The sequence below is a fragment of the Hydra vulgaris genome, chromosome 08 (assembly GCF_038396675.1).
Source record: "Hydra vulgaris chromosome 08, alternate assembly HydraT2T_AEP".
Taxonomy (NCBI): Eukaryota; Metazoa; Cnidaria; class Hydrozoa; order Anthoathecata; family Hydridae; genus Hydra; species Hydra vulgaris.
Window position 1 is genome coordinate 53,514,355 of NC_088927.1, and position 26,490 is coordinate 53,540,844.

Genomic DNA, 26,490 nt, shown 5'->3' on the forward strand with positions numbered 1-26,490 from the left:
ATACATATATATATATATATATATATATATATATATATATATATATATATATATATATATATATATATATATATATATATATATATATATATATATATATATATATATATATATATATATATATATATATATATGGTTCATATTGCGGTGTAAAATACTAAAACTCTTGTTCGTATGACAGTGCTCAATATTATCAAATAATAGAGCAATTTATACTTTATGTAATTAAATGAATAAAAACAACTAAATAGCGGGACTTGAAGTTTCATGCCCGGAGGCAATCATCAGCCGTGAATACAAACAAAAAACGGCAACGTTTTTTGTTTGTATTAGCAGGTTGTTTAATTACATAAAGTGTATATATATATATATATATATATATATATATATATATATATATATATATATATATATATATATATATTTATATATATATATATATATATATATATATATATATATATATATATATATATATATATATATATATATATATATATATATATATATATATATATATATATATATATATATATATATATATATATATATATATATATATATATATATATATATATATTATATATATATGTATGTATATGTATATATATGAAACAACGTAAGGCTTAACTATGTGCTTATTTTTTATCAAAATGTAAAGTTTAGAACACTAAAAGATTATTTGAATAAATTGAAAACTTGTCAAAGAATTTAAACTTAGTATACTTTTTGGTGGTATTTTTTTTGTTCCCAGTCTTTAACTATCGCGATTATTGCAAAAGGTTATTTGACATCAGCATGACTTACTTAAAATTTTAGTTTTTACAACGACTAAAAGTTTCATGTCTGAAACATAGAAATATACGCCACTGTGATAGCACACTCTGAAACTAAATAAATATATGGTATGATTTTGCTTAACGGTTAAATTAAGAGGTTAAATTATGGTTAAGTTATGGAAAATTCAAATTTTGTATTCCTACGTTTTTTTATTTTATGTTTGTGACTTTCAATAAAGTCTCATGAAAATTTTTTTATTATATTTCAGTACATGTGTAAAGTCTTTATTTTTTTCTTAAGTGTCCGGTGCTACCCAACTTTCCTCTAAATACTTTCATTATCAACTCTTTTCATTATTAACTTAACATTATTTTTTGAATTTTTTTATTACTTGGTTAAATTCTTTGTTGAAAACTAGAGAAAATAATAAACGATAGGGCGAAAACTTATTATCGATCTGGAAATATTTTCTACATATTATTAAATGTCCCCTTCTTGTATTTGTCACAAGAGTTCCGCTCTAAATTAGCCTCTAGACAATTTTTTTAATGGAAAACTGGAATCGATCGTATTTTTCGTATTTGTATGTTCATATTGGATATTGAACAGCTGCGGTAGCGCGCTTACCGCCAAAACAAGTGATCCGTTGGAAACAAGTGATGGTTTTCAAAATATTGTATTTTGAAAACCATCACTTGGAAACGAAAGTATGCCGACATCGAACCAGTGGATACGTGAACTTCCAGTTACATAGATTGAGATTATCCAGCTCATATTTGAAAAATCCGGAAAATTGTTTGCGTAAAATATCCGGAATATTTTTTCTCTTTATTTCCTCTTAACTTTGCTTTCAGCTAGATTGTTTCTCAATTTTTTGGAAACTATTCTTTATTTTTGTATGAGTGATGACTAAAAAGCTTAAAAATCAAATATATTACACAAATATATACTTAAACATGTATGTATGGAAAACATTTTGGATATCCGGAAAAACTGAAAGGTAAGAAAAATATTCCCGTTTCTAGGAATTCTTTGGGACCCTAAAATAAAACAATACATCAAATCAAAACAATGTTTTGATTTGATGTATTGTTTTTCTTTCAAATTATGTCAGTATTTCATTTCAAAAATTGAGCAAATGAAAAAAGTAATCTATTTAGATTACTTTAAAGTCAGATTCTTTCAATATAAATGAAAAGTAATCAAGAGGGCCATTGAATCGTTACAGAGGCAATCCTTAGGATCTCTATACTAAACAATTTCTTTTTCAAGTGGTTATAGTTTCAAAAACATGAACCTAGACCCACCCACCCCCCCACCCAAATCTTAAAATACTAATAGTACTACGTTACTTTTTGAAAAGAGACTTATTTTATATAAAATAATCAAAAATAAATGCGATTTAACTGATTTAAGTTTGCAGCTTTTAGTACTAGATTGGCGGTAGTTAGGTAATAAGTAGATTAAATAAACTTTTAGTACTAGAATGAATACTAATGGTTTGTTAAACCTATTATTACAAATCTATTATTTTGTAATAACCCAAACCTGTTTGTAGGAGGAGATGGCTATTCTTTATCGGTCGGTATCTGAACCTAGCAAGAAATATAGGATTTTTTTACAAGTGGAACTTTTCCATGATTTTTCTATACAATAAGAAGTTTTGAGCCGAAAATTATTCAATGATATAGTTGTTTAAAAAAATAAAACAAACTTTAAAAAATATATAATTAGAAGGTTTGCAAAACTAAATGTTATTCTCTAAAGGTATATCAATGTTAAATTCAATTAAATAATGATCCTTGCAATTGTCTTCCAAAACACCTTCAAATATAAATCCACTAAAAGGCTTCTTAATTATAACTAAATCAGGCTCATCCTCATTATTATTATCAAGGAGGATGGGTGCTAAAATATTTCGCCAAAACAAATTTAAGTGATATAACGCATCCAACCAAAAAACCTCATTAAATTTTATTCGTTCCAAATGAAAACCACACTCAGAAAAAATAAAAAAGTAACAATACAGTTTTTTTGTGATGCCCAATTGTCCCTGTATCTGAAAATAGTAGCTACTATACTTCCATATCTGGTGAAGCACTAATAAATGGATGAGTATTAAAAATAGTCATTCCAGGATCAGCAAAAGTAGCATTTTCATGAGCTTTTTTCATTAAATGTTTATATTTAATTTTTGCATGAACTTCTTGAGCAATGCCATACTTCATTGAAAATGTTTGCACATTTTCTGACTCACCTAATATGATATTTGATATGGAAGCAGTACAAATTGTCGGATTTTTTAAATAAGATTTTGTATGTGTGTAAAATTGCTTAAAGTTTGAAGATGTCATCCTGCACTTTCGATAAAGTATCCAATCTTTAGACTTAGATTGCAATATAGTTTTCTTGTAAACATTATCAATTTGTTCATCACTTAAATAAAGGTAATTTACTAATTTTTCGACAACCAAGTTAATGTTTTCTTTAGCTGAAAATGCTGGACTTTTTTTAAATTTCATAACAGCTTGTTTAATTGAATCAACAACTACACTATTTTCATTTATTCCAGAAGAAAGTTTTTTTCTGATCATTACTTCTGCAAAACAACTTTGAGGTATAAGAAAGTCCTTATTTCATTGAAAAGAGTTTTTCTTGTTTTCTCTTTTGTCATTCAGGTAGACTTTATTTTCTTCACAAAATGGAACATAATCAAGGCGCTTTTGGGCACAAAATTTGAGTTGAGTGATATTTTTTTTTAAAACGTTTTTTCTGTAATGGTCTGTACTAACAACAAAATTAAGTTTTCCTGGTTCTATTTTTTTCTTTTAAGAAGGAACGTTCCACTTTGCAAGTTGTTCAGTGCATGTTCGCTGTGTAAAACCTGATAATACTGCAGCTTCTATACGAAATAGCATTCAGCTACATGACTACAACTGCCTGTAATATAAAATCAATTCAAAAATAATAAGATAAGTATTATTAAATTAAACACACAAAACACTAATACTATGTATAATATATATATATATATATATATATATATATATATATATATATATATATATATATATATATATATATATATATATATATATATATATGTCATAAAAGCTTTTAACTCTGAGAGGTTCTTGCTGTCCCCACTGATGTTTAAAAGGAGAGCTGAGTTATATTTATAACACTTTAATTTCTTATCTTTATTTTTTTTTTTTTTTTCTTGGTTTTTGTTTATATTCAAGTGCGTTAGTCTTTGTTTTATTCTAATCCACTTTATTTTACCCATTGTATATTCATTATATTGGGCCTTGAGTCTGTCAATAAATTTTGATTGATTGATTTGATTGATTGATATATATATATATATATATATATATATACATATATATATATATATATATATATATATATATATATATATATATATATATATATATATATATATATATATATATATATATATATATATATATAGTCCGTCAGGTCAGGTTATCCTTACGTCAAGTCGGTCTTGCTACTGGTAACATGTAATCCAGTACAACCTGCTTCATGGTAATGTCAGGAAGGGCATCTGGTTGTAAAACATTGCTTCAACTCTTTCATAATGGCATTTATACGTCATTATGAAGAACCATCAAAACCACACAAGTGTGGAAAAGTAGATGTAAAAATTACAAAAAAAAAAATACACATATTTATATATATATATTTATGCAATTATTATTATTTTTTGATAGATTAAAGAATATTTAAATAACAAAAAACAACAATAAACTAACCATAAAAAGCTTTGACACAAGAGCAATATCCATAAACACAATAGAATAATATACCTAATAACCCAGCAACACATGTACAATAGCTTGCAATAATAGTTCCCCCAGGTTGAACACTGACATCTTTCTCTATGATAGCCCAAATATCATAAGATTTTGTATTAACTCTCTGGGAGGGAACACATTTTGTTTTAAACAGACAAAATAAAGAGTCTGTGTTAATATTGTGAATAAAAACTTCCCTAATAAAATTTGTTAGAAATATATGTATTAGACTTTCCTTCCTTGTACTCACTTTCTAATTTTCTGCATAAGTTTTCTTGCCTACTTATTTTAAAAAAATATCTTTCAATGTCCATGAAATAAAGACTAGGCCAAGATCTCATGCCTTCTTCTTCGCCACACCAACCACTTTTTAATGAAAGAGGATCCGGAAGATTGCAGGACAAAAACTTTTCAGTATAAATATCTAGCAGTAATCGCTCTGAGTGTTCACAATCAACATTAACCTCGCAACCCTCTTCGTATGCACTAAACGCTCTAAAAATTAAATATATGATCGTTTAACTTATTTACATTAACAAAATAGAAAATAAGACATTATAATAAGAACTTTACCTTGCAACTAAAGTTTCAAATGAACCTGTAGTAGCTTTATTTCTAATCTTTAGAAAACTTTTCAGAGCTAAAGTACTGTAAAGCTTAAAATCATTGATAGTTAAAAATTCTAAAGTTAATTTCGGCGTCGCCATGACAATCAACCTAAATCGCAACTAATATTAAGTATTGCGCTACAAGCTTTTTAAAATATTTTTTTTGAAGCTTTTAAGATTTATACAAAAAACGGGGGTTGTCTCAAAAACTAATAAAGTAAAAACAAATCTGTTGTCAGTGAAGATAACTGTACTTATATTTTATACACTAAATTATTATACGTTGTTTTTATAAATTTATTGAAATAACAGATAAAATTGTAGTTTTTAAGATATAAAGAAAAATATGGTGTTGTTGTACGCCATGTAAATAATTTCAGGAGGTTAAAAATCAACTTTTGCTATAACGTTTATTCTATTTAAAAGAGTATTTAGCCCCCTGATATTTATTAAATTATTTTCCGCTTGCTGAAAAAATATATTCCGTAAAGTTGTTCGGCAAACTCAGTCTGCAAGAGTATATAAATTAATGGTTTTGACTTAGTCCAACACAAAATGTTAGAAAGTAAAAGTAAAAGTCAACGTATGTGTTACGTAAGAATCACTTTTTTCCTTCCGCTCTTCCTAAAGCCAACAAACTATATATATATATATATATATATATATATATATATATATATATATATATATATATATATATATATATATATATATATATATATATATATATATATATATATATATATATATATATATATATATATATATATATATATATATATATATATATATATATATATATATATATATATATATATATATATATATATATATATATATATATATATATATATATATATATATATATATATATATATATATATATATATATATATATATATATATATATATATATATATATATATATATATATATATGTATACAAAAGTTTTTTTTTTTTTTAGAAATAAGGGAGTCTTAATTTGTCCATTAGACAATAGCATTGGATTCTAGCAAAGTAACTATTTTTAACTTTATTTTTAAGTTTATTAATTTAGTTTTTTAAATCAATTTATATAACTTATTGTAATTATAAAGAAAAATCCATTTTTTGTTTTTCAAAAAATATATGTTGTACTAACAATTGATAAAATGTTTTCTCATAGATTTTTACCGATATAGCTGTTAAAAGAGTTATTATGCAATTAAAAGTTAAATGTAGTAATTTTTCCAGTGGTTGCGAATGGACCGGAGAATTAAAAATACTTAATGTATGTTATTTAAATTTTATTCAAAAATATTTGATGCAACAATTTTACTATATCTCGGTGTTGAAAAGCCTAAAAACATTCTTCATTAATGTTTTTTTTAGTATGACTATTATTACTATTTAAAGAGCGTTTTGCTAAAAGGGTTAAAGCGTTCATTTCATTGTTTTGGAAAAAAAAAATAATAATCTAATTGTCTGGCAAAATATGTTTTGAAGTTCAATAGATTTTTAACCGTAAACAAAGATGATGAAGAGATGACAATTATGACAAGTTTTTTAACCCATATGCAATAAAATATAGAGGGCTAAATGTTTCGATTTATAACAGTTTAGCTTATTTTGTAAAGTTAATGTAACCTAATAATTGATTATAATGTAATCTAATAAGTAGTTAATTTGTTAGTAGTTAAGTTAATGTAATCTAAAGAGATTTTATTGCATATTTTATTTTATTTTATTTTATTTTAAATGTTTTAAAAGGATTGTTCTTTTAGATAACTTTGCAGAGATAAAAAAAATGCTAGCTGTCTGTATTTATAAAACAAGGTTTTATAAATACAGACGAAGACACTGTAAAATTACTGTAAAATTATTTTAAAGCAATTTAAATAAGTTCTTTTTTTTTAAGGAACATTTGGGTTCTTGCGAATATCGAACATTAAAATGTCTTAATAATCCGTGTTCTACTTCACTTTTGCCTAAGAATCTAAAAGAACACATGGAAAACCTTTGCATTTATCGTTTGGTTACCTGTCAATATTGCAAACAGAAGATTGTTTTTAGTGAGAAGCAAGTAAAAGCAATCATTTATTTTACTTCATTTTTAATTCTGCTAATATTTATATTTAGTTTTCAAAAGATAAAATTTAACTTGAAGTTTTTTTATCACACACACACACACATGCACACACACACACACACACACACACACACACACACACACACACACACACGCGATATTAAAATAATATATCGTCTGTATTATATTTTTATGACAACAACATAGTTTTATTAAATGACCAGGTTCCTGAACTATGACAAGAGGAATAAAAAAACTATAGGAGTTTCTAAATTTTGCCGCAACATAAAACAAAAGTATTTGTGGCGAGAAAACTCAGACCGGAGTTTATTACTATTTTTTTTTTATTCTCCTAATAGTTACGTTTGCTTACCAGATTTGAAATTAAATTTGAATTAAATGCGTTGTTTAGGTTAAAGGAACATCATAGTTAAATAACATAATTTGTTATGATTTTTATAGGCAGTTTTTCGAAATTCATGAAATCATAACTTTTGAAATCATAACTTTTGTAAATTTTTGGTGAAAATTTACAGAAATGTTGTCTTTTGACAACTTTATTTAAGTAATATGTACAAGAATAGATTAGAACTATGATCTATATTGGGTTGAAGCACTTTTTTCAGAAATTTTTAACAAAAATCAATTGAGCAAAGTTGATTTAAAGACTCAAAAATCGTTTTCTTTAAAATCATTATTAGGGGTAGTAAAAAAGTTTTAAAAATTATATGAAAAAAGAGAAAAGCGTGGTATATTGCGGCAGTGGTGTTGTGTAGAGTGCTCTCTTCATATGCGAGCGGCTCCGCGCTCTATCCCCATCGAGCTCGGAGCCTCTCGCATACGTCCGCGCTCAACTTGTTAATCCGCACAGCGTCCTTGTTTGTCAAAGTTTGTGTTTCGAAGTTATAGAGTTTAGAGAGGGTTATAACCACAATTAAGTACCCTCCTCGTCATACAAGTCATTTTAAAGTACAGAATATATTATCTTACAAAATGACGATAATTTAAAACTAGACACGTACGATTGAGTCTTACCATCCTCAATTAAAACTCAATTTTAATTTTATTAGCTGGGATGTAATGCATACCCTAAAGATAATAAATATTAAATCAAAAAAATAAACACGCAACTTAATTTGACCATAAGTTGATGGAAGAAAAGAAAAAAGTTTTGAAACAAGTAATACTGAAGTGGATAGTTCGTGCAAATTGAATGAGCAAATAATTTAACGCATGTTAGAGTTGTACAAACAAATGTACCGCAATGCTCTATAACTCATGTTGAGGTTAAACGGTAAAAAGTAGAAACAACAAAAATTATGCTCTTTGAGCTAAATTTCAACGGTTGTATATGTAATTTGTAAATAAGAGTGCAACTCAATTGTCAAAATAGTGTATATATATATATATATATATATATATATATATATATATATATATATATATATATATACTTTTTTTCAACATCTTCACTTTCATCATTGATCGATATCAATATTAGTAAATGTTCTTTTTATTCGTTCAGAAGAACGCCTAATTAGAGGTTGTCCAAAAAAAAAGTAACGCAATTTTCTACCTTTGTTACCCCCCCCCTCATCCCTCGTCACAAAATCGTAACTCTTAAGTAACAAGTTTTATATGAGCCGTCACCTAACCTTGAAACCCCCCCTACCCTAACAGTGTGGCGTAATTTATGTACGAACCCTTACCCTCCCAATAGTTTGCATGGCATCCATTTGGTTAAGTTTTTATTTGGCTTTAAAGTAGCATCTAATAAAAACAACTCATAGTTCAATAAAGTCATACAATAAAATATACTTAAATACATGTCATGTTCCATAGCCAAAAAAATGTTTAAAAAACTTAAATTTTTTTTATCAAATCATCCTTTGTGATTTTAAAAGCTAATCAAACACAATAATAAGCTAATGAGAATACCAGTAATAGCGTTACATAGTCTTATCAACTCTTTAAACTTTTTTTTTCTTCTTGAGACAATTCATGCTGCATTCCGAGTAAATTATGTCTGTTGTCAGTCTACAAATATAAAAAAGATGATAAATGTCATACTGTCAAATATGCATTTTAGAATTCGAACTTTTATTTTAAATTATAAAAAATTATAATATTTGTTATAATTAGCAAAACATTTTTTATTGTAGCAGGTGGATTTTTACCGCCAATTAATGTTAACTATTTTATCTAAATAGAAACAATGTAAAAAACAGTGAAAATGTTCATAACAATTTTAAAAAAATATATTGTAGTAATATATAACATATCGTCCAAAAATTACGCTACGCTAAATTTATTTTTAAAAAAAGGAAAGGTGATCTTAAGCTTGGAGAGGAAAACTTACAATCACTTTGTTTTGTTTAATGAGAATACCACGTTGCATAATTTTATTGAACAATCCTAAACTATAAACATTAGGTTCATGCATACATAAGTGATGTATTGGATATCTCCATGTGCAATTTTTCTTTTCAAAACATTAACTTTATCTGAACTCTTACATTGTTTAAAACTTTCTTCTGGATCTTTAAAAAACTGGGCAGTTCTGTCTACCAACATGTTTTTGTTTCATCAAGTTGGACATGGCCGTATTAAGGCGGGGGCGGATGGGGCTGCAGCCCCAGGCCTTTATAAAAAAAATAGGCCCTAAGGCCCGTGACTTTTTTTTTTTTTTTTAATTTTTTTTTTTTTTTTTTTAGGGAACCAGATAAATATTCCTATGTTTCTCAGTTTTTTTAAATCAATTTACTGGGAGCTGCGGAGGCGTTGTGAATAAATAAATGAATAGAGATATACTATATCTCTATCTTCGTATATTTCACAGTTACGTGAATATCTTTTAAATTATCTTTCACATAAAGATGTTTTCAACATTCAAGTTATTTATGTTTAGGTCTATGGCACAACTATAAGTTTAAAAAACACGCTAAAAAAATTAACTTAGTGACATAAATTTTTTAATTAAATAGGTTTTATAAGAGAATGCTTTTAAAACATTCGTTGATGTAAAAACCTTTTAAAGGAAAAACAATTATATTAGTGAATGATTTTAAAGCACTCTCTTATAAAACCTATTTGATTAGAAAATTTATATGTCACGAAGTTAATTTTTTAGCGTGTATTTAAAAAACTAATCGTCTTGCGGATATCATGGAAACATAAATAAACTTGAATGTTCTCAAACATTAAAACATCAAAAATTTTTTTATTTTATTTTATTTTATGATCACTTCCGTTACCACAGAAAATTACAGCATTGCTCATTCGTTTACAAAATTAAAATAAAAAATGAAAAGGAGCGGCCTGAGCGGTTGGGACAAAAATGCAAAAAGAAATGAGATTCAATTAAATGAATTATTGAACAAAAATAAAAAAATGACTGAGTTTTGTAATACTGCAAGTAGTGTCTCGGTATCAGCTACAGCGAGAGCGAGTTCAAATTCACTAACCATGTCAATAATGTCAGCACCGGTTCCAGGTAGTGCTAATAGTGTCCCTGCAGACTCAGCTACAGCGAGTTCAAACTCATTTATGTCAGCACCAGTTCCAGATAGTTCAGCGAGTTCAAACTCATTTATGTCAGCACCAGTTCCAGGTAATTCTCTGTTTGACCTTTGCCAAATTGTCACCGCCCAATGATCTATATCCTGGAAAACATATGAAAAAATATTTACATGATAAAACAACAATACAATACCTTAAGAATTTGTCAGTGCACAGTAATAAACATTGAGTTAAAGAAAGAATTTTTGTGTATTTGAAATATTGTTTATTTTTATTTTTTTAATTTTTTCATTTAAATACCAATATTATTGGTATTTTCTTCCTTTATTGGAGGTGAACACATTATCAATTTGATACACGTACTCCACTGTCTCAATAGTAAATATACCTACAGCTCAGCAGTTTCTTTCTTAAGTCATGATTCAAGACCTTTTGTCAGTTTACATATATATGGGTGTCTGGGCCAAAGGGGTGTAGCTGTACCTAACCAGTTTGTAAAAAATTATTAAAAAAATGCTCTAAAACATACCTAGATTGTGTCCTTTTATTAGCAAGACTGAAAAGAAAATTCTGGGGGGCAGCTGCCCCCCTGACCCTCCTACTTAGACGGTCTGGGGGCCCCCAAACCCCCCCGTCTGGGGGCCTCCGGCCCACTGACCCCCGGTTTTAGCCTCGCTAACGCTCGGCATTTTTACTTTACCGCCACATTAGGCCCTCCTATACTTACAGCTCCAGGCCTAAAAATGTCCTAATCCGGCCCTGAAGTTGGATCATAACTTTTTACTGAAACTCTGAAAAGTAAAATATATTAGTGAAACCATATTATGCATAGTACTTTCTCTATATGGTTGAAAGAAGGTTGAGTACTAAATAATGCATAAAATCTCAAGTTTCATACTAACCTTACAAAAAAGATATAGGCAAGTAAATTTTAGGTTAAGGTACTTATAACTATAAAAACCGATAATTACAAAGTAGTGTTAAAAGAATAATCTATATATATATATCTATAAATATATATATATATATATATATATATATATATATATATATATATATATATATATATATATATATATATATATATATATATATATATATATATATATATATATATATATATATATATATATATATATATATATATATATATATATATATATATATATATATATATATATATATATATATATATATATATATATATAAATATATATATATATATATATATATATATATATATATATATATATATATCTCTCTATATATATATATATATATATATATATATATATATATATATATATATATATATATATATGTATGTATATATAAATTAGTAAAAAACACTTATCTAACTTTTTTTCTTCCGGTATATAGCAGTATATAAATATATATATATATATATATATATATATATATATATATATATATGTAAATTATGTTAGTGTATTTTACAAATAGAGTGCTCAATGTTCTTAAAGAACAGAGCAATAATTAATTAGTAAAAAACACTTATCTAACTTTTGTACTTTCTACTCGGAGCCCGGCCATTGGCTTTTGGATCATCAGGAAGAGTTACTAAATCTCAAAAAAAATTCAATTTATAGAAAAAAATATTTTACAGGAAGTTATAAATTATTATAAAAAAATTTTCAATTACTATATTTTTTTGTTAATGGGAAGTTACAGAAAGTAATTATGAAATAATTTTCTTTGGAATGGGGATAGTTTAATTTGGTCATTTGTTTTTATAATTTTTTAAGAGGTATTTATTTTCGTGCCTACATTTAGAAATTAATTCAGATTTTTTATTTAATAAATTTTCTTGATTCAAATGAGTAATTATTTCAAATTTTTCTTGCAAACATAGCATACATTTTTTGGAAATGTTATTATAGGCAGGGGCAGATTTTAGAATAGACCATTGTAAATTAAAGTTTTTATTTTTTTCTTTTAAATCCCAAATATATTTTGACAGCATAGTCTCTTTTGAATATTTTTTGTGTTTAAACGATTGTTTGTGGTTGTTATGCCAACTTTAATTTACAATGGTCTATTCTAAAATCTGCCCCTGCCTATAATAACATTTCCAAAAAATGTATGCTATGTTTGCAAGAAAAATTTGAAATAATTACTCATTTGAATCAAGAAAATTTATTAAATAAAAAATCTGAATTAATTTCTAAATGTAGGCACGAAAATAAATACCTCTTAAAAAATTATAAAAACAAATGACCAAATGTATCCCAAGAAAATTATTTCTTTTCTGTAACTTCCCGTTAACAAAAAAATATAGTAATTAAAAATTTTTTTATAATAATTATAAGCATGTAAAATATTTTTTTCTATAAATTGAATTTTTTTTGAGATTTAGTAACTCTTCCTGATGATCCAGCGATGGTGAAACTACTGAGTCAGAAGATAAAAGTTAGATCGCAGATCTCTTTTACTAATTATATATATATATATATATATATATATATATATATATATATATATATATATATATATATATATATATATATATATATATATATATATATATATATATATATATATATATATATATCTTACACGTTCTTTCTTGGTCTTCTACACGTTCTTTCGCTTTCAGAAGGCTCATCAACCTAACTGATGGCGAAACAAGATGTAAAAGACAACTAATATTTAAATAACTGTTTTTACTAATTATTATTGTTTTTTTTTTTAAGAAACATCTTTCTTAGTAGAATAAACTAACATAGTTTATTTATATATATATGCATGTATATATATATATATATATATATATATATATATATATATAAATATACATATATATATATATATATATATATATATATATATATATATATATATATATATATATATATATATATATTTATATATATATATATATATATATATATATATATAAACAACTTTAAAAAGTATTCTACCCAATAGTGTGCTCAATGTTCTTAAAAGAACAGAGCAATTATATATTAGTAGAAAATCACTTAACAAAAATATATATATATATATATATATATATATATATATATATATATATATATATATATATATATGTATGTATATAAAAATTAGTAAAAAACACTTATCTAACTTTTTTTCTTCTGGTATATAGCAGTATATAAATATATATATATATATATATATATATATATATATATATATATATATATATATATATATATATATATATATATATATATATATATATGCATATATATATATGCATATATATATATATATATATGCATATATATATATATATATATATATATATATATATATATATATATATATATATATATATATATATATATATATATATATATGTATACATAGCACACAGGCAGAATTTCGTTGACAAGTGCCATTTTGCAGCGGACAAAACAAGTGCAACTTTTTTGGTTTGTTTCATTTTCTTAAGTCTGGTCCGTGTCTACGTCACGGAAGTTTTTTAACATCTAAAGGAAAAATCCAGAAGTTTCCAGAAAAATGTAGAAGCTTCCAGAAGTTTCCAGAAGAAGCATCCAGACGCATCCAGAAGCTTCCAGAACAGGTTCACACAGGTTCATTTTACTATATAAGAAACATGTATATCGACATGTAATTCATTCATAATATGGAAGTCAATCAGTCAGTATTATCAAGACAGTTTATTTAAGTGAGTTTTATCAAAGTGTTTTATCGAAGAACATCAATACAAGAAGTGAAATACAACAAGTGTTTCATCACATCAATACAGTCCACATCCAACCAAGACGTTGTGTTCCACGGAGCATTATTGTATCATCACAAGGTAAATATAACACGGTTAGCCTTGAGCTAAGTTGAGTTAAAAGCCCATAATTCAAAGCGGTTCAAAAGTTACTGCGATTTGAGGTTTAATAAAATGTCAACTTTTTTTTGTCATTTTTTAAAGTTTTCATTGTTTCGATGTAGCAACTTTATGCAGTTAAAAAAGTTATTGGAAATGAGAGTACGAGCTGAGTTTTTATATACGGATATAATATCAATTTTTCTACATTATTGTAAAAAATTGAGTTTTTAAAATATACAACATACTTTTTCCCGTAACCCAAAACTACCCCATGAGCGTACAATAACGCAAATTCTGCACTTTTGAGTACCAAATCTCTGTTTAATTGAAAGAATATTCTAATGTTTTTTACGTTTATATGTATGACGAAAAGATTCTTCACAAATAAAAATTACTGTGATAGGAGAATGGGAACAAGAAACCCTAAAATCTTTAACACCCCACCCCCTCGCTTTCCTAAACGTGAGGGTAATGAGTTGATGTTTTTATTTTTTCATAAATATAAACTAGCTAAACAGACATCAAATTTTATGTCTAAATTATTCAGTGTTCAGTTATTATGATCATGTAAAGTTTGTGGCTCCGAAATTGAGGAGGGTGGTTATTCTTTACATGGTCATAAAAACTGAACACTGAATATTTTCAACATATTGTCATAACAACATATTTGAAATCTGTCCATGAATACGTAACTAGTTTAAAGTTATGACAAAATAAATACTTCACTCATTGCCTTTACGTTTAGGGTAGAAGGGGGTTCTAAGATTTTAGAGTTTCTTGTTCTTATTCTCCAATTACAGTAATTTTTTTTGTGAAGTATCTTTTCGAGATATATATGAACAAAAAAAATTTGGAATATTCTTTTTGTTTAAATGTTGGTTATTTCAAACATTTAAAAGCCTTACGCCTCTATATATATATATATATATATATATATATATATATATATATATATATATATATATATATATATATATATATATATATATATACGTAAGTGTATATATATGAATAAAGAAAATATCTTTATATTATCATGTATAATATTGTATACTTGAAAGAGTGCTCAATAGATAAACTAGAGCTATATAATATATATGTTACTGTTACCGCAGTACCAGGAATTAGCTAAATGCTAATGTTTATAATATAATTTAATATTGCAGCTCTCAGTTTCATGTGTTATCAAAATCATCAGGCAAGTAGTAAAAGTTTAATTTTGCTACGATTTGTTTAGTGGAGAGTTACGGTTTATATTTGTATTTTAGATCGTTACGGGACGGAAATTGATTAGTAGTTAGGTTAATAATATTATTAATTTGTTTATAGTTGGCTAATAATTGTGAAATAGTTATATGTTTAATGTTGTTTAAAATATTTTTTATGTGTTAATGTGTATTATTTGTGTATTAAAAAATAATAAAATAAAAATAAGAAAATAAGAATTAAAATTGATATAAAAATATACATAATATTATGAAATATATTATAAAAGCTGTGTATGTGAGTAATTTATTAGTTAGCCTAGAGATATATGGAGCAGATTAGTATAGTTATTTTTATTTATAGTTGTTAGTAAGGTTTGTAGCGAGCTTTGTAATTTTTTAATAAGAATTTATTTTCGTGGCGGCACTTTGATATAATTTTGGTTCTCTTATTTAACAGTTCTTCAGGTTTTGGATATGATATAATAGTAAATTTCTCATACAGACATAGTGGGCATCTTTTGGAAATATTTGAGTAGGGGGGTACTGATTTGAGAATAGACCATGTTAGCATAGGGGTTTCATTAACATTGTTTTTTAAATCCCAGACATAGTTTGATAGGGCGGTCGAATTTTTGTATTTAATATTGTTGAATGATGATTTGTGGTTGTTGTATCTGGTTTTCCACTCACCTTCTGTTAATCCTATATAAACTTTGCTGGGTTGGTTTTTTGCTGCGATGATGCATTTATATATAATATTTGTTGATTTGCACTTACCATTTAGGGTAAGTGCAAATCAAATAAGTGCATTCTGCTTTGTTTCAACAATTACATTGTGGGTCATTATTTTCAATTCTTAGGAAGATAATTTTTTTATTGTGGTTTTTTATAATTTTTTTTATATTTTTGGTGCAACTGTAGCTTACCTTTACAGTGTTTCTGTTTAAGATTTTGTGAAATTTGTATGTCTTAGGGAAGTTTTTTTCAAGTAAATACAAGAACATTTTTGCAACAATTTGTGGAGACGTTTTTATAAAATGGAGGGTTGAACCATATGGTATTGCGTTAACGATTTATTTGGGGTGTTTTTTTGTTTGATCTGATCTTTAAGGGAGTAGTTTTTGAATCCGGTGTTTTTTAGTGCTTGTTCATATTCGTTTTAGATTGATTAAATATAACTTCACTGGAGGAATTTTGTGAAAGTCTGTTGGATATTGAAGTAGGTAAGTGCTTGATAATTTGTGGTGGGTAATTAGAAGATGTGTGGATGTATTGAAGATTATCGTTGAGTTTTTTGAAAAGCTTATGAGTGTTTTGGGCTAAATTAAAAGTGACATTGAGGAAGTTAACTGATTTAGGATTTGTTTTTATATCTATTTGAAATCCAACGTCTTTAAACTTTTGAATTATGTTTTTTCGGGTTCGCTCCATTTCTTGGCCGTTAGACTTGCGTATTATCAACAAGCCATCATCACGGTAAAGCCCTATGTCGGTTTTTATAATTATATTAGATAATTCGTTGAGAATGTAGATCCCTACAAGTTCGCAAATTTCAGCGCCATCGTAGCTGCCAATTGTTACATCAAAACATTCATAGTTCAATTTTTTTATCCATGTGTTATTGTTGTAGTTGAGGAGGGATTTTCGACTATGTGTTATAATTCTAAGTTATTCGTCTGTTATTGTGGTGTGTTGTTTTGCAAAGGAAACGGCTTTATTAAATATTTCTGTAGTTATAGATGGATAAAATTCATTTATGTCGAATTGGATGAAGAAACAACTATTTTTGTCTTCTATGCCGTTGAACCAATTAATAACGTCGGTGGTATTTTTCCATTGGTTTATTTTTAGGCTGTTTCTTAAGTATGTGTTAGTAATGTTAAAGATTTTTTTTGCTTATTATTCCGATTTCGCTTTTTGCCGGGTTAATGAGACGGCAAGCAGGTTTTGATTGAAAGTTTTCTTTATGGTCTTTTAAGGTGATAAATGCTGATGATTTTGCTAGGTATTCAATTCGGTTATTTAAATTTAGTTTTAAAGCTATTTGGTTGGCATCTAGGTTGACTGATTTTTCTAAATTATCCGGTGCTTTTTTATAGGTTTTTGTAACATTTTCGTTCATCAGTTTATTATGACTTTCAGCAGACATTTTATATAGATTATTATATATTTTTATATAGATTATTATATATTTTATATAGATTATTATATATATATATATATATATATATATATATATATATATATATATATATATATATATATATATACATATATATACTAAGTAAGATAAAATTTAAAAGTTTTCTCTTATTATACACGTTTATAAGAAACGCCTAATGCAATAAAGCTCTTCTTAGAGAACTCACTTAAAAAGTGTTATATATATATATATGTATATATATATATATATATCAAAAACTTACATACAGCAAAAAACAATTTCAATAGTTAAAAAAAAATTTTTTTCTAGCTACTGCTTTTTTTTATTTAATATACATTTTTTCATTAAATTTTTTATTTATTAAGTTTCAGACCATAATTTTTTTCAGACCATCCGCAGCTTGTTAGGACTTAATACCTAAGCATTTCTATCATAGCAAATGCACAACAAGTTTTTGCCGATGTTTTGATGGTATTATAAATATTAGGCTTTTTTAAAAATTCTCTGAGTTTCGTTTGTTATAGTGTATTATTTCTGTATTATTATTTCATTTATTTAACTCCTAATGTAATTTACAAGGTAAAAAGAAAAAGAAGAAAGTTATTTCTCGTGATTTTCACTTAAGAACTTTTTCTTCCTGAATTTGTTTAAAAATTCCTCTTTATTTATTTGCATTCCAGCAATCTATTGCATACTTTAAAATTTGTTAAACTTTGGAGAGAATTCACTTTTAGAAAGTGGTATTTTTACCTTCTTTTTTTTTTTGAATTAAATTTTGAAAATTTAACATCTGAAAACATCATAGGTCCTGGATATTGCCAACAAACGAATGTTGAAATAAAGGGTGTTTCAGTAGTGAAAAGATAATGCGTGCAGTTGTTTTATTATTAAGAAGACGAAGCAACGAGATTAATTTATTCTGATGAATACTTTTTGAAATTTTCTGGATTTTAAATTGCGAATTGGTATAACTCTTACTGAGTTTCGAAACATTTAAACGCGATTTTAGCGCACTCCTTCGCATTACATCAAGCTTTTTCATCAAAGCAGAATTATTTTCACATAGCTTCATTCCATAAGTTAAGGTAGGGACTGCCAATAACTTATATTTACAGGAAATAGAACTTGGGTGGGCAAACCGGATTCCAGATTAAATATGAGTTTAAACAACAGCTCAAAAGTTAAAGATTTTTTATCAAAATTTGTATAACTGAAAGAAGCAAAAATTAAAAGTTCAGTTTCACATGTAAATCCCAGATGACTAAGTTTATTATGAAGATTTATTTAATTACTAGAAATCGCTATCGTATTGGTTTGTATTTTTACCTGATATAAAGAACTCAGTTTTTTGGCATTTATTTTAATAAAATTTAAATTACGGTAAGTATTGCATGTTTTTATCAGCTTTTTGAGACCAGAGAGAGTAGAGCTTAAAAGTATGATATCATCTGCATATGCTACCAAACTCGTAATGTTTCCGTATATAGATATGCCAACAATACCTCAGTTTTTAATACTTTCAAGAAGACTTTCAGTGTAATTGTTATAGAGGTGAGATAAAAGAATCGATCCTTGTCTCACTCCTAGCTTTAGAAGAAAAGAGTTTGATTTACAACCTTGATATGAGTTTCACTACTATTGTTATATAACGCAGATATAGTGTTAGCTATACAGAGTCGTAATTTGTTATCGAAATATAATTTATCAAATATTATATCCTAGTGGCAGCTATCAAAAGCTTTTACTGCATCTAAAGAGCATGGGTACACAGGGGAATTGTTGCTGTTGTAATGTTTAATTCTTTCGCTAATAGAAATTTAGGATGTAGTGTTGAACAGTTAGCATTGAATCCAATTTGTAGGGGATGAGTATCTCTAATATCCGGACATATAATAAGCATTAGGTATTCTAGAACCTTTGTAAAAACTGGTATAATGCTAATACTGCGATAGTTGCTCGGGCCATCTAAAGATTTTTTGTACGCTATTTTGTTAAAGTATGCCAATTTGTTCAGACTAGATGTTTTGCTGAGATACCGAAAGAGTCAGGAGATTTTTTTAATTTTTGTTTTGAAATAGTTCTAATTATATTTTCTTCCGTAATAAATGTATATAATATCCAAAAACTTCAAAAGTGCTTTATTTTGTATTTTAGAAAAATATATTGATCAAAAAAAAAAGGCGCCAACGGTATAATACGAACCGTGGCACTTTTTTCAGAAACTCTGCAAGGTAACCACTCGAAAGTTTGAAAACTATATAAGAATTAAATAACTTTATAAAACGGAAACAAAAGCTATATATCTAGTTAAGAAAATGTTACCGCTATGTAATTTACAGACAAATAGATAATAGCCTTCTGATCACTTTTGATTACTTTTGCTTTTAAATAAATGTGCTACAACCTACAACCTTTTCGCGCCTTTACCCTGAAATGGCTGCAAAGAGTTCCATATCAAACACGCACACGAAGGGGCCTTACTTACAGCACTATTATTAGATTCAGCAATAATAAAAAGATATATATCTAAATCTATATCAATATCTACTATATCTATAAATACATCATATATATATATATATATATATATATATATATATATATATATATATATATATATATATATATATATATATATATATATATATATATATATATATATATATGTATATAAATATATATATATATATATAAATTATGGCTGTGTATTTTACAAACATTTTTAAGAAGATTGAAAACTCAATCTTCTTAAAAAACAGAGCAATAAATAAAAACACTTTACTTATTTTTTTTTTTTTTTAACAAATTGCTTCTTCGTCAGTTAGTTCATCAGGAAGGAATAATGTTTTTTCAATTCGCGCTCGGTTAAGCCAATATATTATTTATTAGGATTGTAAATAATACTTTTTGATAAGCGTTTGCTATTTAAAAGTTAGTAAACTTTTTTGTTTTTAATCACAATTTTCAGTATTTTTTTTCTTTAAGAAATTCATTTTTATTATCCAATAAGAATGCTGGCCTCTTTATAATTCTTTTAATATTTTTGTACAGCTATATCTTACTCAAATAGTATGTTAAAAATTTTTATGCAATTTGATAGAAAATAAAAATTTAAAACTTAAACTAAAACAACTAAAAAAAAATAATAATAGTTTTAAATTAAATGGGTCATTTTTTCTTTTTTTTTTTTGTGGTGCTTTATTACATTTTTAAGCAACATTTTAGTAAAAAATATAACGTTTTCAGAATAAGTAAATAAAAAATTTGCAAAAATAGATCGATAAAAAATTAAAGGAAACGGGGCTTCATAGAAGACCGTTAGGTCAGTAAGAACGGTTAACATAAAGATAATAAATTCTTTTTATATTGGTAAAAGATAAATCAAGATAAATACAAATTTTTTTTTACAGGAAGTCCGTTTGAAAATATATAAATCTGTTATATATACTATATATTCAAAAAAATTGCATAAAAGTCTTGGTATATATATATATATATATATATATATATATATATATATATATATATATATATATATATATATATATATATATATATATATATATATATATATATATATATATATATATATATATATATATATATATATATATATATATATATATATATATATATATATATATATATATATATATATATATATATATATATATATAAATCTGTTATATATACTATATATTCAAAAAATTGCATAAATGTTTTGGTATATATATATATATATATATATATATATATATATATATATATATATATATGTAAAATAGAATCTCCAAAATATATATATAAAAGAATATTAACAAATCATCAATACATTTTTCAATAAAACTTGAGAAAAATTTTCAAAACTATTTTGTTCCATAAAAATGGTCCGAAAAAAGCAATGGAAAGTTTGTTTGAATTAGTTTGAAAATATGGCTGCTTAACGATAGTAACATTGCATAAAATGCACTTATTTTTAACTTTTGTCAAATACAAGTTATGAAAGGAAACTGGGGAAGAATCGATTTTACATAAAAACATAAAACAAAGAACTATAAGTTGATATATATTTAGTGCATTCATTTTTCCTACGCTCTGCAAGGGTAAAACGTCACTTAAAATTTTTTTAACGTGCTAAATGCTTCTGATGATGATTCTAAAATCTGCGCCTGCCTTTAATAACATTTCCAAAAAAGGCATACTTACAAGAAAAATTCGAAATTATTACTTATTTGCATCAAGAAAGTTTACTAAATAAAAAAAACTGAACATATTTCTATATTGATTCATAAAAATAAGTCCTTTTAAAAAAACTATAAATTATAAAAAAAAAAAAAAGGCCTATATTAATTTATTCTTATTCTAAAGAATTCTTTTGATAAATATATTTTTAAAAGTTTTCAAACATTCTATATCAAATAAAAAAATAAAGTTATATTTAATGTTAAATATGGTGGTAAGATTTAAGTTTTCTATGCTTTTCGCATGGTACCTGTAGTTGTTATTTTTATTATTATTATTAATTTGTTGCATAAGTTACTAAGCAAACAATTGAGTTAGAATACTAAATCCCACTTTATTAGCACTGAACTATTTACAAACTATCATGCATTTAAAATTTATCTTTTGATGACGTTTGCTATTAAATTATTCTTTTTTGTGAGAGATTTCAAACGTTTTGTAAAAAATTTCAAACGTTTCAAATGCGGTTTAGTAGACAGTTATGCCATTGACGACAACTTTTACAAGTTTTTTGGGATATTGATGCATGACCTCTAGTGCTTTTTTGAAACTTAGCAATTTTTAATTTTTATTAATATTTGTTCCTTTGAAAAATGTAAAGATTACAGTTAAATCGATTCTAACGCGTCTTATTTCGAGAGTTGTTAAATGAAATAATTTTAATCTCAAACTGTATTAATGTCCATAAACGTGTGCAGCGGTGCTAAATCTTTTTGAGTATTTCTAAATATTTTTTCAAATATGGTGACCATACTAGTATATTATTTTTCAAGTGACGTCTTACTATAGCTATGCACGATGTTCTGCGCATAATTCAATTTATTTTACCAAATGCATGTTTAATGAATATCAATATCGCACTAAAGAATTGCATGCAAAAAGCAATTACTTGCAAATTCGAAAAATATTGCGGTATGTATTAAAAAAATAATAATAATAACAAGGTGTTTAGACATATTAGATTTTTAAAGTTGGTTAATATGCTTAAAAAACGTTAGGCGGTAGAAGTAGGAAAAAAGTTGTTTTTGAGTATTAAATAAAAATAGTAAATGGCTTTATTATTTTAATAAAAGAAAATTGGTTTTCAGTTTTTATTGAAAGGGCGTTATATAAGTAATTACAAATATATTTGACAATAGAAAAAACACCACCAATATTAACAACAAATAATAATAATAAAAAATATACAATAAACATAAATACATATTTTAAAAGATAAGGTTTAAATGTGATTTTAAATGTAAAATATGTTTTATATTTATTTCGTTTTTACGATTCTCAAATATTTTGTTTCAGAACACCCCTAATAAAATAATATATGCTATTAGTAATAAAACTTCAAGAATATGATGGTAATTAGGGATGGTAATAGTAGAATAGAATAGGGCCTTCCCAAAGAGTTCTTGATAAGGGGTGGGGGAGGGGGTTGACGTGTCTGTTCTTTGCCATTTAAGGCTTAGAAAAAAGATTTGCTAACTAAGATATTAACAAAAAAAAAAGATCTTTGATGGCTATTATTTTCCGACTCCAATGTCCAAATTTCCTACTAATTTTTAAATAAAATTTTCGTTGGGAAAGGAAGGGGGGTGAGAATTATTCCGACGCGTCTCTTCGGGACGGCCCTTATGATAATGATGACTATGATGATGGTAATGATGAAGATAATTTTTATTGATGAATGTGCTAAAAGAAATATCAAGTTTAATAAAATCAAAGTAAAAATTATATTTTCTCGTAAATTTATATTTAGATTCATGAAGAAAATTGCGAATGTTTACCTCTTTGTTGTGTAAATCAATGTGGCATGAAAATTATGCGTAAAGAGGTTTGATTTAAAATTGAAATAGCTGTTTTATATTCAAAGTGTCCTTTTTTTACCGAGGTAAACACTTGACTCGTTAAAAACGTCTAAACAACGTCTTTTTACTTCTAGACATGTTTAACAGGTCTTTAACACGTCATGTGTTTACTTGAACTTTAATTTACTTGGGTAAAAACTCTATCTTTGAAACTCTTCATAGATGTCTTCCCATATTACTGATAGTTGCGCTAATACAATTATTCCATGTCAATATTTAAATATTGGATGCAAGTTTAAGGTAAGAAAATAAATTTTGAAAAATATAAAGTTTTTATAATTTGAAAATTAAAATTGTATAAAATTCCTAAATAATAACAATCGAGAAATCAGGTATATATCATCATATATCATTAGTATATCAATCAGTTATATATTATCTATATATATTGATCCCTAACCACAACATTTCTTAAAAAAAATCAAAGTGTTCAATAGGTTAAGTTTTTCATTAAAAATTCATTATTCAAAAACTTAAAGTTCCAGAGATTAAGCTTTCAGAATGTATGTACAGTCAACTAACTTTTATACGTACATTGATCAAATTACTGGGAGAGTAGTATTTTAGGTAATTGATTTTTTATATAATGCAAGTTTTGAAAATTTGACACCTACTTTACAAGTACACAATTTGTTTTTACTCTTTATTTTAACTTTAAATTAAAAAAGTTAAAATAAAAGGTATCGTAAAATCACTAACAATGAAAAAAAATTTCACAGATACAACATTTTATCGGCAATTATTCATACAGCTCACTACCATTTATCACTGCTTGGTCTCCGTATACAAGCAATTATACTTTGTCAAAATATTTGTTTTGTGATAATAAACATCAATTTGTTAAATAACATCATTATGTGCGGCATTGGCGCAGTGGTTTGAGTTCAGGCTTAGAACCAGTGTCGAGTTCTTATGAAGTGGAACCATTGAAGTTCTTGAATAGATAGTGGAGAAAAAAATCGTTAAAATGTAGTTGACATACTGCCCATTCTACTGCTTTTTACTAATTTTCGGTTCGAGAGACAATTGTAAACTCCATTATTTACAACAGTTTTACCACAGTTTTATTACAGTTTTATCACCACAAAACAAAAACGTGGTTTTAGACCTTTGGGCAAAGGCTTCAGCAAAGGGTAGACATTTTTTTAGAAATTGATGCATGACTACTTCAAATGCTCTTTGATAGTATTTATCAACCTTCCCTGTTGAAAATATTCTGTCATGTTGTCCTTTAAAGGAAAGACTTGATATATAATTATTATTAATTTTCGAACTCTCAAGTTTAAGCTCTTCCATGGTTCGATACCTCACCCTAGCGAATTTGTTATTATCAATCTCTAAAGATGTATTCAATTCAGTGAATTAGCTTACGTTAAGCATAACAGTGACTTGAAGCAATACTCCAAATCTTTCGGTTATTGATGTCTTTGTAAGTTTTTTTTGCATTTGCAAAAGATTGAAGTCGACTATCAGTGATTATGTTTTTAGTCACTAGGTTTAATTTTCTCATCCTCAATAATATTTAAAAAAAGCTGATGTTGATAAAGATACCACCAATGTGCAATAAACCGAACGCAGATTTAGAACCAATAGAGGAATTATTTTCTATTTTTTCAGCACGGACATAGAGAATTATGGTTTTTTGCAAATCGAGAGATCCAATGCACGTTAGGCAATTATTTTCCCAATCAAAGAAATGTCTGTTCTTAATAGGAACCGTTGTTTTCTTGGGCATTGTAAACTATTTATGTTTTTTATTTACCTATATTTTGACTTTCAACATTATCTAATATATTATTTATGCATATATAAATTAGGCAACAATAGTTTTTCCAAACATATGAGTCATCATTGTGTAGCGACAAAAGTCAATTATCTTAAAAATGGATATACCGCATTTGAAAATACATTTCTTCATATCAAGTCTGGAAATAAAATATTCTTTTATTTTCAAACTTGATATCCTTATAGTTCTTTTGGTTCAAATGAGTTTTGAAAAAATATAAATCAAGACCATAAGAAGTTGCTGCTTTACAAAAATAAATGGTGATGATGACACAAACAAAATGTGGAAAAAAGTCGTTATTTTTACAGCGTTTAATAATATTTATTTCGTTAGAAGTATCCTAGCCAAATGTATTGGTGATTCAAAAATTGGGCAGTATAATGTAGTAATAATAAAGCAATCAAAAGTTATACATTTCCTTGGTGTTTTCATTGGTGAAAAAAAGTAAAAGTCATATCGATACTTTATGCCACAAAGTTTTAAAAAATATTGAAGTATTGTAACAAGTAAGAAATTTTCTCAATAGACATGCATTAATTCAACTTTTTTTACTCGCTTATTCAAGGCAATGTAAACTATGCAGATATTACATCAGGTAGTAC

At 26.0% G+C, this 26,490-nt stretch overlaps 1 protein-coding gene across 2 annotated transcripts in view; it reads left to right on the top strand.

The window, feature by feature from the left end:
• LOC136083970 (TNF receptor-associated factor 3-like) overlaps positions 1-26,490 on the top strand; it is a 127,703-nt gene that overhangs the window by 57,794 nt on the left and 43,419 nt on the right. The window contains exons 3-7 of one of the 2 annotated variants that reach the window (XM_065803933.1): positions 6,175-6,227; positions 6,376-6,480; positions 7,108-7,272; positions 23,994-24,068; positions 24,265-24,342. In XM_065803933.1, coding sequence (XP_065660005.1) covers positions 6,409-6,480; positions 7,108-7,272; positions 23,994-24,068; positions 24,265-24,342 — 390 coding nt within the window. In that variant the 5' untranslated portion in view covers positions 6,175-6,227; positions 6,376-6,408. The remainder of the gene's footprint in view (positions 1-6,174; positions 6,228-6,375; positions 6,481-7,107; positions 7,273-23,993; positions 24,069-24,264; positions 24,343-26,490) is intronic. The other variant, XM_065803934.1, reaches the window with a different exon arrangement.